At 41.8% G+C, this 12659-nt stretch overlaps 1 protein-coding gene and 1 pseudogene across 4 annotated transcripts in view; one reads left to right on the top strand and one right to left on the bottom strand.

Annotated features, from left to right (window-relative positions):
- The window catches only part of Rasa2 (RAS p21 protein activator 2), a 98583-nt gene extending 88918 nt beyond the window's left edge, over positions 1-9665 (top strand). For all 4 annotated transcript variants that reach the window (XM_021206080.2, XM_029542899.1, XM_029542900.1 and 1 more), the window contains 5 exons: positions 1038-1120; positions 1589-1797; positions 2543-2646; positions 4560-4746; positions 6543-9665. In XM_021206080.2, coding sequence (XP_021061739.1) covers positions 1038-1120; positions 1589-1797; positions 2543-2646; positions 4560-4746; positions 6543-6573 — 614 coding nt within the window. In that variant the 3' untranslated portion in view covers positions 6574-9665. The remainder of the gene's footprint in view (positions 1-1037; positions 1121-1588; positions 1798-2542; positions 2647-4559; positions 4747-6542) is intronic.
- Positions 9666-10927: 1262 nt separating this feature from the next.
- Positions 10928-12659, bottom strand: part of LOC110328418 — a 5048-nt pseudogene continuing 3316 nt past the window's right edge.

Below are 12659 nucleotides of genomic sequence, written 5' to 3'. Positions count from 1 at the left end.
GGAAGGGAAGGGAAGGGAAGGGAAGGGAAGGGAAGGGAAGGGAAGGGAAGGGAAGGGAAGAGAAGGAGGAGTGATTAAAAGCACTTGGTTTTGCTCAGTTTCCAGCACCAACATGGCGGCTAGCAGTCATCTGTAACTCCGGTCTTAAGATATGGAAAGCCCTCTTCTGACTTTGGGGGGAGGGGAAAGGGGGGGTTGTTTGTTTTAATTTTTTTAGGGCACTGGACACACATGTGGTACACGTATATACATGCTGGAAAACACTCATCCACATGCATTAGGAGTAGAGATGTAGATCAGTACTAGAGCACTTGCCTAACATGCGTCACACTTTGGGTTTGGATGCTTGCACATATGCACACACTAAATGATGTTTGTTGTTGTTGTTGTTGTTGTTGTTGTTTTGAGGGCTAGTCCTTTAATTAAATGTTAGGTTGGCAAACAGAAAGGATTCTACTTGAATAGTCTTATTCACTGTGGTCATAGCTCCTGAGCCTGGGCCTCGAAGTGGGTCTCTGTCACTAGACACATTAGTTCTTTCAGCTGTCACATAATTAGTGTTGCAAATTTGTAATAGCATAGAAAATAATTGTCCATATAAAGATCAAACTTACATGCTTTTCCTTGAAAATATTTTCATATATGTGTTAAAAGGCAAGGACATTGCTTTACATTAAGCCATCAAAATTCTCGTTCCTGGCTAGAGAGATGGCTCAGTGGTTAAGAGCACTGGCTGCACTTCCAGGAGTCCTAAGTTCAAATCCCAGCAACAACATGGTGGCTTACAACAATCTGTAATGAGATCTGATGCCCTCTTCTGGGGTGTCTGAAGACAGCCACAGTGTACTTACATATAATAAATAAATAAATCTTTTTAAAAAAAAATTCTCATTCCATATTATACATAAACCATCCAGAAGTCTACTGTGGGTGCATATGCTTCTATCAGCTAGTGGAATTAGCCTTACAGAATTAGCATCTCATCTTTGTGGTTATTACAGTAATTCTTTTAATTTTTGTCATCTTTTATTATTTAGGCAAAGATGCAATTTACACTATTCCAGTAAAAAATATTCTTGCTGTGGAAAAATTGGAAGAAAGCTCTTTCAACAAGAAAAATGTAAGTTGCTTAAATATTGAAGCATTTTAAATCATCAGGTGTAAGTAATTTTGGTATTTACCATTCAGGTCTCTAAGTAATGTCCCAACTTAGGCCACTCAGCTGGTGCAGGACCCTCCAGACCCCAGGATGACATCTCTGTTCCCTTAGCATCTCCTCAGTAACTTGTGGTTCCCCCAGTTTCTCCTGCATCTAAAATTACCTCTTTGTTCTTACTCAGACAGTGGCCCATTCCTTTGCACATGTATAGCATCTACATATTGTTTATATTGTTTATATTGTCTGCTTCTTAGCCCCATTGACTAAGATGGTCTTTGGTACTGGCCTGTGTAGTGTACCAATTCATTAAGACACATTAGCAGACATTTCTTAGCCAAGCAATCTAGGTCTCCTAAGTGCTTTTTCTTTTTATATATTATATGTTGTTTTTAAGGCTTCTCTAACTTTTTATCTTAATTTGTAATAAAGATGTTCCAAGTGATACATACAGAGAAGACGCTGTACATCCAAGCAAACAACTGTGTGGAAGCCAATGAGTGGATAGATGTTCTGTGCAGGGTGAGCAGATGCAACCACAACAGGCTCAGTTCTTTCCATCCCTCAGCGTATCTCAATGGAAACTGGCTCTGCTGCCAGGAGACGAGTGAAAGCACACCAGGCTGTAAGCCGTGCACCGCGTGAGTAACTTAGTGACCGCATGCAGGTGTGGGCATGAGAGCACGACGCCATGTAGCTGGACAGAAGGCCGCACGGTGCTGAAGACATGTCTATAAGCTGTGTCTAGAAAGGCTTGGGTTGTTGCCTAGTGGTAGCATGTCTACCTGACACACACAAGGGCTTTGGTTTAATTCTGTTACCACAAAAATTAAAATACAGTGAGTAAGTAAATTACTATAGACACAGATGTAAGTTAGTGGTTCCCAGGGGCTAGATTGATGCATTGTTCAGTGAAGAACTATAGGACTGTGTGTGCGTGCGTGTGTGTGTGTGTGTGTGTGTGTGTGTGTGTGTGTGTGTGTGTTTATTGAGACTGGGGAGCAGTTAGTGCTTATTGCTCTTGTAGAAAGAAGACCCAAGTTTAGTTCCAAAACCTATTTGACACCAGCTCCAGAGCACAGATCGGACACTCTCTTCTAGCCTCTGCAGACGCACATATATGGACGCACATATATGCACGCACACGCACGCGCACACACACACACACAGATATATACATTAAAAATATTTTTTATATGATTTTACTTCAAAATCCTTTTCAAGACTTGAGTCCTTAACAACCAGACCTCGTGATCCTGTTGAACTATCTTAGAAACTAATTTCTGAAGTCGCTTTTGGAAAATTCTTATTCTAGTTTTAGTCTCAATTCATTTCTAATGTTAACAAAGAATTTTTCCAATGTCTTTAATTTTCTTCTTATCATAGAGGCATCCCTGCAGATATCCAGATAGATATCGATGAAGACAGAGAAACAGAAAGAATTTATTCCATTTTTACCCTCAGTTTACTTAAGCTGCAGAAAATGGAAGGTAAACACACTCTACTTTTTTTATTATTATTATTATTATTTTCTTTATTTACATTTCAAATGCTATCCCAAAAGTTTCCTATACCCCTCCCCCACCTCTGCTCCCCTACCCACCCACTCCCACTACTTTGCCCAGGCCTTGCCCTGTGCTGGGTCATATAAAGTTTACAAGACCAAGGGGCCTCTCTTCCCAGTGATGGCTGATTAGGCCATCTTCTGCTACATATGCAGCTAGAGACACGAGCTCAGGGGGTACTGGTTAGTTCATATTGTTGTTCCACCTACAGGGTTGCAGCCCCCTTCAGGTCCTTGGGTACTTTCTCTAGCTCCTCCATTGGGGACCCTGTGTTCCATCCAATAGCTGGCTGTGAGCATCCACTTCGGTGTTTGCCAGGCACTGGCATAGCCTCACAAGAGTCCGCAATATCAGGGTCCCTTCAGCAGAATCTTGCTGGCATGAGCATTAGTATCTAGGTTTGGTGGCTGATGATGGGATGGACTCCCGAATGGGGTAGTCTCTGGATAGTCCATCCTTTCATCTTAGCTCTAAATTTTGACTCTGTACCTATATCCTTTCATGAGTATTTTGTTCCTTATTCTAAGGAGGAATGAAGTATCCACCCAGTGGTCATCCTTCTTGGTTTTCTTCTGTTTTGCATAATGTATCTTGGGTATTCTAAGTTTCTGATCCGCTTATCAGTGAGTGCATATCTAGTGACTTCTTTTGTGATTGGCTTACCTCACTAAGGATGATATCCTCCAGATACATCCATTTGCCCAAGAATTTCATAAATTCATTGTTTTTAATAGCTGAGTAGTACTCCATTGTGTAAATGTACCACAGTTTCTGTATCCATTCCTCTATTGAGGGACATCTGGGTTCTTTCCAGCTTCTGGCTATTATAAATAAGGCTGCTATGAACATAGTGGAGCATGTGTCCTTATTACCAGTTGGAAGAGCTTCTGGGTATATGCCCAGAAGAGGTATTGCTGGGTCCTCTGGTAGTACTATGTCCAATTTTCTGAGGAACCGCCAGACTGATTTCCAGAGTGGTTGTACAAGCTTGCAATCCCACCAGCAATGGAAGAGTGTTCCTATTTCTCCACAACCTCGCCAGCATCTGCTGTTACCTGAATTTTTAATCTTAGCCATTCTGACTGGTGTGAGATGGAATCTCAGGGTTGTTTTGATTTGCATTTCCCTGATGGCTAAGGATGTTGAACATTTTTTCAGGTGTTTCTCAACCATTCGATATTCTTCAGTTGAGAATTCTTTATTTAGCTCTGTACCCCATTTTTTAATGGGGTTTTTCGAGTTTCTGGAGTCCAGTTTCTTGAGCTCTTTGTATATATTGAATATTAGTCCTCTATCGGATTTAGGATTGGTAAAAATCCTTTCCCAATCTGTTGGTGGCCTTTTTGTCTTGTTGACAGTGTCTTTTGCCTTACANAAGCTTTGCANTTTTATGAGGTCCCATTTGTCAATTCTTAATTTTACAGCACAAGCCATTGGTGTTCTGTTGAGGAATTTTTTCCCTGTGCCCATATCTTCGAGGTTTTTCCCCACTTTCTCCTCTATCAATTTCAGACACACTCTACTTTTATAAAACCATTAGTTTTCATTATTAATTTTTAGGTTATTTCTTTAACTTTTTAAAAAGTTGAAAATATTTATTTTTCTGTTACTGTTAGTGAAGTTTACAAACCCTCAAAGGATGCATTAATCTTTATTCATGAAATTAAATAATTATTCTTTGTAAATGTGATTGTTATGTTTAGTAAATTGTTATAATACAGTCACCTGTGTTCTTGTTAAAGAAACTCACTTAAAAACTTCGAAATGTTGTAAATTACACTACAGACTATACTTGAGGAATTTGGTTTTCTGACCCGAGATTTCACTGTCCCTTACAGAGACCTGTGGGTCTATAGCTGTGTATCAGGGGCCGCAGAAAGAACCTGGTCATTCTAAGTTCACCATTGAGGATTCTGTTGCAACCTTTAAGACAATTCAGCAAATAAAAAGCACCATAGAGAAGCTAGATGAACCTCATGAGAAATACAGAAAGAAAAGATCAAGTAGTGCAAAATACGGAAGCAAGTAAGTGGCCTTAGACTCCGCTCCCCGCCTATCAGGACCCAGCTTTTCCCATGACCCAGCGTGCATATGCTTCCCCCCCATGCCCTCTTCTGGTTGGCCAGCCACAGTCCAGCTGTCCTTTATGTCAGTGCTGGACGTCATCACCGCTTTGAATGTCGTGGTCAGTTGTAATTCACTCTGAATAATTCGTAGCTTTTTCTTTTTGTTGTCTCCTTTATATTTCTCACAATATGCTATATTTATAATAAATACTAAAAAGAAAAAAATAATAAGTAAGCCATAACAGTGAATAGAAGCATTTGAAAGTTGGTTTCAAGTGCTACGTCTCAGATGAAGCGGATGCACTGGCTAAGGACAGCAGCAGCTGGCATGCGGTGGGACATGTTCCTCTCAGGACACCAGCAGCTAGATTCCTCCCAGCAGCCATAGCAGACTCCCAAGGGAAGTTTTCAGTCTCCACAGTGAAGACCAAGCTTATCCAGTGGGTTAGTGCAACCACTGAGCACTGTCACTGGGATCAGCTGAGTCTTGAACCTTTCTTCTTCTTACCATCAGAGGAGCCACAGTAGCTCAGAGCCCCATTTTCTTCTTTTAAGATAATGTTCACAGGGAGAAAAATAAAAGACTGTTTCCTCCCTAGTGTGAGGAAAGAAATTTGTCTGCTGTAACCCTCCAGCACTCTCTGACACACAGCACTCAGTGTGACCAGGGACCTGCTGGCAATACAGTAGATGGACCAGCAAACAACAGTATCCTCCACAGTGTCTGCTCCTCTGTCGTTGATGCTCATACCAGCCTAGCATGGTTTCATTCCTACTTTATAGGTAGATTGAAATGCAGAAAGATGAGTGATTGCCCAAGATCCCACACTATTAGTATGAGGACTCGAAGTCCTTGCACTATTTTAAATAGTCTTTGAAAATTATGTGGGTCAATACTTGTATATTTCTGAATAAGAAAAATCAATTTTGTTGATATAAATACATTCTTCCTTGGTAGAAAGCTTGGCACATTATGAAGGTTGTATTTTAAACATCTTAATTCTGTATTTTCTTCTTTAGTATAATTGAGTGTCTTCCAACAAAAGTTAATCTAGTTTTCCTGAAGTCCTTTGAAATTCCTAGCCAAGGCTTGGCCATTCTTAAATTGTACCTTATAATCCGTGCATACCATACGCTGACCAACTTTGATTTTCTCTATTAAAAAATACCAACTTGGGGCTGGCGAGATGGCTCAGCGGTTAAGAGCACTGACTGCTCTTCCAAAGGTCCTGAGTTCAATTCCCAGCAACCACATGGTGGCTCATGACCACCCATAATGAGATCTGATGCCCTCTTCTGGTGTGTCTGAAGAGAACAACAGTGTACTCATATAAAATAAATAAATCTTAAAAAAAAAAAAAAGCATTCAGCTGCTGGTGGCACTGTTGCCCACTGCCCCTGCAGTGTACTTCACATGCATTTTCTTTCTTTTTTGGGGGGAGGAAAGGGCTTGAGCTGGGAAAGTAGCTTGGTGTTAGTGTGCTTGCCTGGGAGCACAGGGAGGGCAGGCAGGCAGGCATCAGTGACCCTCTTACACTTCCTGTATCATCATGTGAGCTGTGTACATGCTGTGTCTGATCTGTTCAGTACTGTACCATTCGCTTCTAGAATAGACCTTGAAATACAGTAAGTGATCAATAAGAGTTGTCAAATTAATAAAACAAGACTCAGCATGAGCAGTCAAGGAAAATTAAAAGTATTCAGTGGGTTCTGTGTCACATTGCCAATTTGTGTATTTCTTTTATTGTTTTGTAGGGAAAATCCAATTGTTGGAAAAATATCGTAGTTTGACCAACTGATGGAGAACTGGAAAATACTCTTTTTCATCAAGTTTTTCAGTTCACCCTGTTGTTCATAGTATGTACGAATGGACATTGGCTTTGATGACACCTGCTCTCATAATGTATAATATTTAATGATTGAAATTAACTGTTTGGGATCCTGATACTGCTGTGTGTATTACTAAAGAATTTGAAACCCAAGATTTCCTCCATAGCCATGCATCCAGCCCTGTGTCCCTGCAGCTTCCTTCTGATGGGAAGGCTCTTTCTGAGGACGCTCCCAAGCAGCTCTGTGACAAGGGAGCACTTGACAGCAAGACGCCGTCTCCACCTGGAACACTCCTGTGTCACACACCACCGTCAGTGCCTCCTCTGTGCTGCCAACATTGAGTTTACTACAGAGCTACAGTTCCTTGTCAGGTCAGAACTTTCCATTAAGTTCATCTGGACCTTCAGTCTTTAAAAAAAAGAAAAAACCCTTTTTCCTCTGTTGTGTTAGCCATTACAGGTTAGAGACAGACACAAAGACATCTGAACACCTTTGAAAGCTGGCGGGTGTCTCTCCTGGTCACAGGTGAGGGTGCTCAGCTGTGAGGGGATGTGTGCGCCTGTGTGCACCATGTTTACATTGGAGTGGGTGGTGGTGCGAGACAGTGGACCACTAAAGTGGCCTTCATTGTTCAGCTGTTGGGGACTCGCTTTCTCCAGAATTCAGGTTAGCACTCCTCCTGAGGGCAGCTCCTCTCAACGGGAAGAGAAGCAGTGAGTGAGCAGTGAGGGTATCGCTGGCTGTTGCCTTCTGTGCCACATCATAATAAGGGTGTGTAAGGATACCCTCCATAGTGTTAGGTCCTGCTCTAACTAGAGAACGGTCACTTGGCGCACTTTAATAATCTGGCACATTCCAGATTGTAGTTTGGATACTCCATAGTATCTATCTTTTGATCAGTTGAATGATCAGTGTTTAAATATCAAACAGTGCTTTCCTGAAAATGTTGATATTGTATTGCTGTTTCCTTATTGCCTGCTAGCCAAAGGGAATTAGGGACAGCACCTGTTGGAATACCTGTGTTTCCTAACTCTCCTCTGGTCCTAGAAACCCTACCTGTAAATAAGCCGTTGAAGCAAGTGTCCCTGAGAAGGAGTGATACACTTGGCTTCATCAGTATTAAAAACGATGGTACTTGTCTTTTTCAGTTTCCAAGTGTGGTACTTTGAACCTTGGGCTATTTCCATATGTTCCTGTTGAAAACTGTGACTTACTGGTGGAAGTCTTAACTAGCTGTGATCTTCTATTTCGTTGAGAATATACTTAACAATTATGTTGTTGCTGGGTAATTATTTTTACTTCGTTAGCAGGTGTTTTAAAGATCATTAACACAGAATTGTCCCATTAAAAATCATGACTGAAAATATATTTTTTACAAATGACTTTTCAGTCAGTACTGGCCTGTATTGTGCTACATTGTGACTCCTGGTCCATACTAAAGCTTAGAAGAGTCCTTTAAATCTGACAGACTTACAGATCTGATTAACTGTACTGTTAGAGATATTTTTTAAAAAGATTAGCCATTTAATAAATTTATCATGAATCTCATATTAAAATGCCTACTTAGATTCTCTCAAATGTCTGCCTGAAAGGGACAAAAACCAGGGGCATTGAAGAGTTAAAGACTCTTGAGTGGTTTGGAACCATCTGTTGGTTGTTTTGTGTAGGGGTTTTTCTCCCTCACCCCACCCCTCAAAAAAGGATGATTTCCTAATGATTTCTTCACTATATATCTCTGGCTGGCCTAGAACTCATAGAAATCCATCTGCCTCTGCCTCCTGAGTGCTGGGATTAAATGTGTATATCACCCCATCCAGCTCACCTAATACTTCTAATATCACACTCCAATTACAAGTATTTTTAATGATCACAGGGTCAACAGGGCCAAAGCTGTGTACATGTATAACTCTGAGAGCTCAGCCTTTTAGCTCTTTTATTCACATGACCCTTTAGACAGCCGGCTCAGCACAGTGTAAAAAGAGAGATACAAAACCAATTTTCTTTAGATTAAGTCTTTTCCAATCAGAAACTATGTCCACAGGATCCTAAGACAATCAGGGCCCTTCTCGAGGGCTTCCCCTACACTATGCTCTTGAGTACTTAGAGTCTTAACTCCATGATCTCCTCTTTCTGCCTTCTACAAAGAGCATTTGAAAAGAAACCATATATATATATATGTGTGTGTGTGTGTGTGTGTGTATACACATATATACACATATATATATACACACATACATATGTGTGTATACATATGTATGTGTGTATATATATATATATACATACATATACATACATGAGGAAACTTAGCATAGACACTCACTAGCTCTGACTCCTAGTGGAGCTGTATCCATCCATTGAGAGTGTACTGAACTGTTGTGTGCTTTGTTTAGCATTCTTTTAAATCATCATCTGATAAGACACTGGGCAACAGCAAAGGTTTGTTGTTTTTTTTTCTCCCTGAAATATAATTTATCAAATCAAACTATTTTGTTTACCAAAGAACTGTGTTTTTAATATCACGGGTAATAGCTAAACATCAAAACTGGGCTCTTATTTTACCAACAAGAAATATCATGTGACTGTTGGCTGGGGTTTGTCTGTGTCTCAAAGGCCTAATTGCATTCTTTTACTGGAAAAGTTCATTCAAGCTAGGTTTTAGAAAATAGATTTCTTTTAAGTGAACGCACCTTCTAAATTGCTTTAAGTACTATTGAAAAGCCTATAAAGATGGACTCAGCATTGCTTTCTAGTGTCCCCACTTATGTGACAAATGCAAAACTCATTCTAGAGTTAAATGACTGATCTTGGTTGATGTTATCTGCTTCCATTTTTAACTTGGGAATTAATATGTTGCTAGTAAATACTGGTTTTTACAGTGTCTAGTTTGTAAATGTAAGTTATCAGACCATAATATAGTGAATCTATATAACCATGTTGTTGAGATTGTATTTTTATTTAAATTTTATTTTCTTATGAAGAGTATTATAAAAATTAAAAGCTTTTGTAACTGTCATTTGAAAATAACTCAAATAAAGTACAAGAAGCCTATCTGTTCTTTGTGAGACCTTACTTACATTTAAAGTGCCTGCGGCTTGCCTGTCTGTGGATGAGACGCTAAAGGCAGCTCCAGCAGCAGCAGCAGGGGCAACAGCCAGTTCACGTTCCTGTGTTGCTGATGCGTTCACTTCTCTCTGTGGCTTGCATCATTCATCAGTGCAGCTCCCAGCTTTCCCAGAGGGAGGCATGGAAGAATGTACTCCACTCGTGCCTGGGCGAACAGAACTGGGCCTGTTGACTTTAAAGAAGGGTCTTTTTGCTCTTTAAAAACAAAACAAACAAACATTAAAGCCACTCATGACTCAAAGCCTACACTGACGTGTGGGTGCCTGTAGCTGTCCTTTGTATAACCTCAGTACCTCATCCTCTGGGTGTTTACATTTGACCATGCAGTGCATGTCAACAGATTATCTTGAGAATATATGTGGCAGCACCAAAGACTAGACTGGAGATAACTGATGCCCCACATGAGAAGCAGATCGTCCCCTGTGTGCGTCAGCAGTCCTGAGCACCCCTAAATTAACAGCCCCATGGCCCCATAAGAGTTTAACATTAACAAAGAGTTGGGGGTCTGAACCTTTCTCATGTGGACTAAAACTTGTAATAAATACCAGTATTCTTTCTGACAGTATACTGGCAGGGCAGAGATTGGTTGGTTGGTTGGCTGGCTGGTTGGTTGGTTTCCGTTTTTTGTTTGTTGTGTTTTAATTCTCATGGAGCCAAGGTTGGCCTTGAACTCCCTATCCTCCTCCTACACTCCTAGTGCTGTGTTGAAAGCGTGCACCACCATGTCCAGCTCTGTACCCTGAGTAAGCATGCCGTTCTTTAGAGGAGAGGAGCCATAATTTGAATTTCCCTTTCTAACTTACATGATTCCAAATGAACAATGCCCAAAACCAAGTATGGTTCCTTTCTACTCCACGTCCATGCCTGCTGCTACGCTCGCTCCTCTGGGAGCTTTTCACACAGGGAATCTTTTGGATGAGTTGATATTCTTAAATAACCAACCATTACTTTCATCTTAATTTTCATACGCATCTTCACCTGAAGTTCCTTTTTTTCTTTTTTTTTTTTTTTTTTTTTTTTTTTTGTTTTTTTATTTTTGTTGGTCTCTATCACAGATGGAATTTTTCACTGGTAATTCCTCACCACTAAATCCATTCATAGGGAATTCAGAGCAGTGAAAATATATTTCACGCCTTAGAGTGGGAAATGGTAAGAATCAAAAGGAGCCAAGGGATCTTGGAAGAAGGCTAGCCCAGCTCATTCTCCACTGGTGGTGGGGTTTGTACAGGCTGGCTCACTATATAACCTGCACCGCAGCCCTTGGGGATCTTCAGCTCCTCCGGCTTCATCCTATCAGTGAGAGACCTGCCAGAGAAGAACCATCTCTGGGTGTGGACCACAAGCTTGAGGTCTTTGCCTTTGCAGAGCAGCAGACGGAGCTGAGATGCGTGTCCAGAATTGGGAGGTGGCTCAGGAATCTACAGAGTCTCTGTGTCACTCATTTCCTCTACCGTGTTGATTGATGGTGCCAGGCAATAGACTGGCAGCGGGTACCAGTTGCCCAGCTCATCGTAGCACTCTTGTCAGTGCACTGCGTGGTAGTGTTATGTTTGCACCATCAATGATTGCCTGTGCCAGTTCCTGATCGTTGCTTTCAAAAGCTGGTGCAGTGTCCCAGATCCCTCCTCTTGCTGTGCAGTTGTCCATCTATCAGGGGATAGTCGAGTTTCCATTTTGGTTTCTCCTTTTTCAAAGGCTGGTTAAGACCTAGAGCAACTCCCGTGCTGTCCGAGTTCTCGTTCAGGCTGCGGAGGAGTCTGGGATGCTGGGCGGCCACCACCAAAGGGCACTCGTTCCGGTCTTCCCACGCCTCGCCCAGCCCCTTCCTCCGCACCCACTTCTACTCAGCCCCAGACCTCTTGGCCCGCAGGCCTTCCTGGCTCCCGCTCTGCCAGGCCAGACTTGGCTCATCCCGGGCCGGCCGCAGCGCCTGCTCACCACCCCGCGCCCCCACATCTCAGCAAGCCCCAGCACTGCTGCCACCGCCCCCTGAAGTTACATCGGTGGTGACTGTTTTAGTTCCATCCAGGGTTTCAGCACCAAATGTAAGGTGCAGTGAAACCACTGAACTGGACCGCTCTCTGGGGAGGAAGAAAAGTTCATTGGAAATCAAAGAAGCAAAATGGTGGAAGAGCAAGAGGTTTTTCTGTGACAGTCAACAAAGTGATCTCTGGGCTGATGCAGACTGTTCATGTTGACAGGGAACCAGATCCCTTGCCCAAGGTAGTTGCCCTTTGGGGGCAAGATTAAGAGAGGTTCCTGGTTAGCAGAAACCCACCTTTAAGCCTCAACCCAGCCAAAATCCTATTTAGGACATTGGCCTCAGCACTGCCATTTTGAGGGGCAGCTTTAAGCTAACAGTGACTAAAAAGCTCATGCCTTAAAATGTTGCATCACCAAAACTTGGGAGGCAGAGGCAGGTGGATTTCTGAGTTCGAGGCCAGCCTGGTCTACAAAGTGAGTTCCAGGACGGCCAGGGCTATACAGAGAAACCCTGTTTCGAAAAACCAAAAAAAAAAAAAGTTGCATCATGTGACTAGGAACAGCATCTATTTTGAGGACTATATGTCACCCTGACATTGAGAGGGTGGAACTTGTTTAAAGCCCATGTTCTGGTTTGTGCCTTCAGTTTAAAAATGTTATTGTCTCATATTATTTGAACCCTTTTGCTCTTTTTCTGACTTGTTATTTTGAGATGGAGTTCAGTCTTAGATGTGTAAATTTTAACTCAACAGTGAAGAATTCTTGGGAGCACAAACAACATTGTCTTCTAAATCGAATACACGTGTCTCGACTCTTATCTTGACCTGTACTGCCCGTAAAGGTAAGGAGTCTGTATTAGTCAGGGTTTCTATTCCTGCACAAACATCATGACCAAGAAGCAAGTTGGGGAGGAAAGGGTTTATTCCGCTTACATTT

This window comes from Mus pahari, chromosome 10, assembly GCF_900095145.1.
Source record: "Mus pahari chromosome 10, PAHARI_EIJ_v1.1, whole genome shotgun sequence".
Lineage (NCBI taxonomy): Eukaryota > Metazoa > Chordata > Mammalia > Rodentia > Muridae > Mus > Mus pahari.
This window is presented reverse-complemented; position numbering and strand designations above follow the sequence as displayed.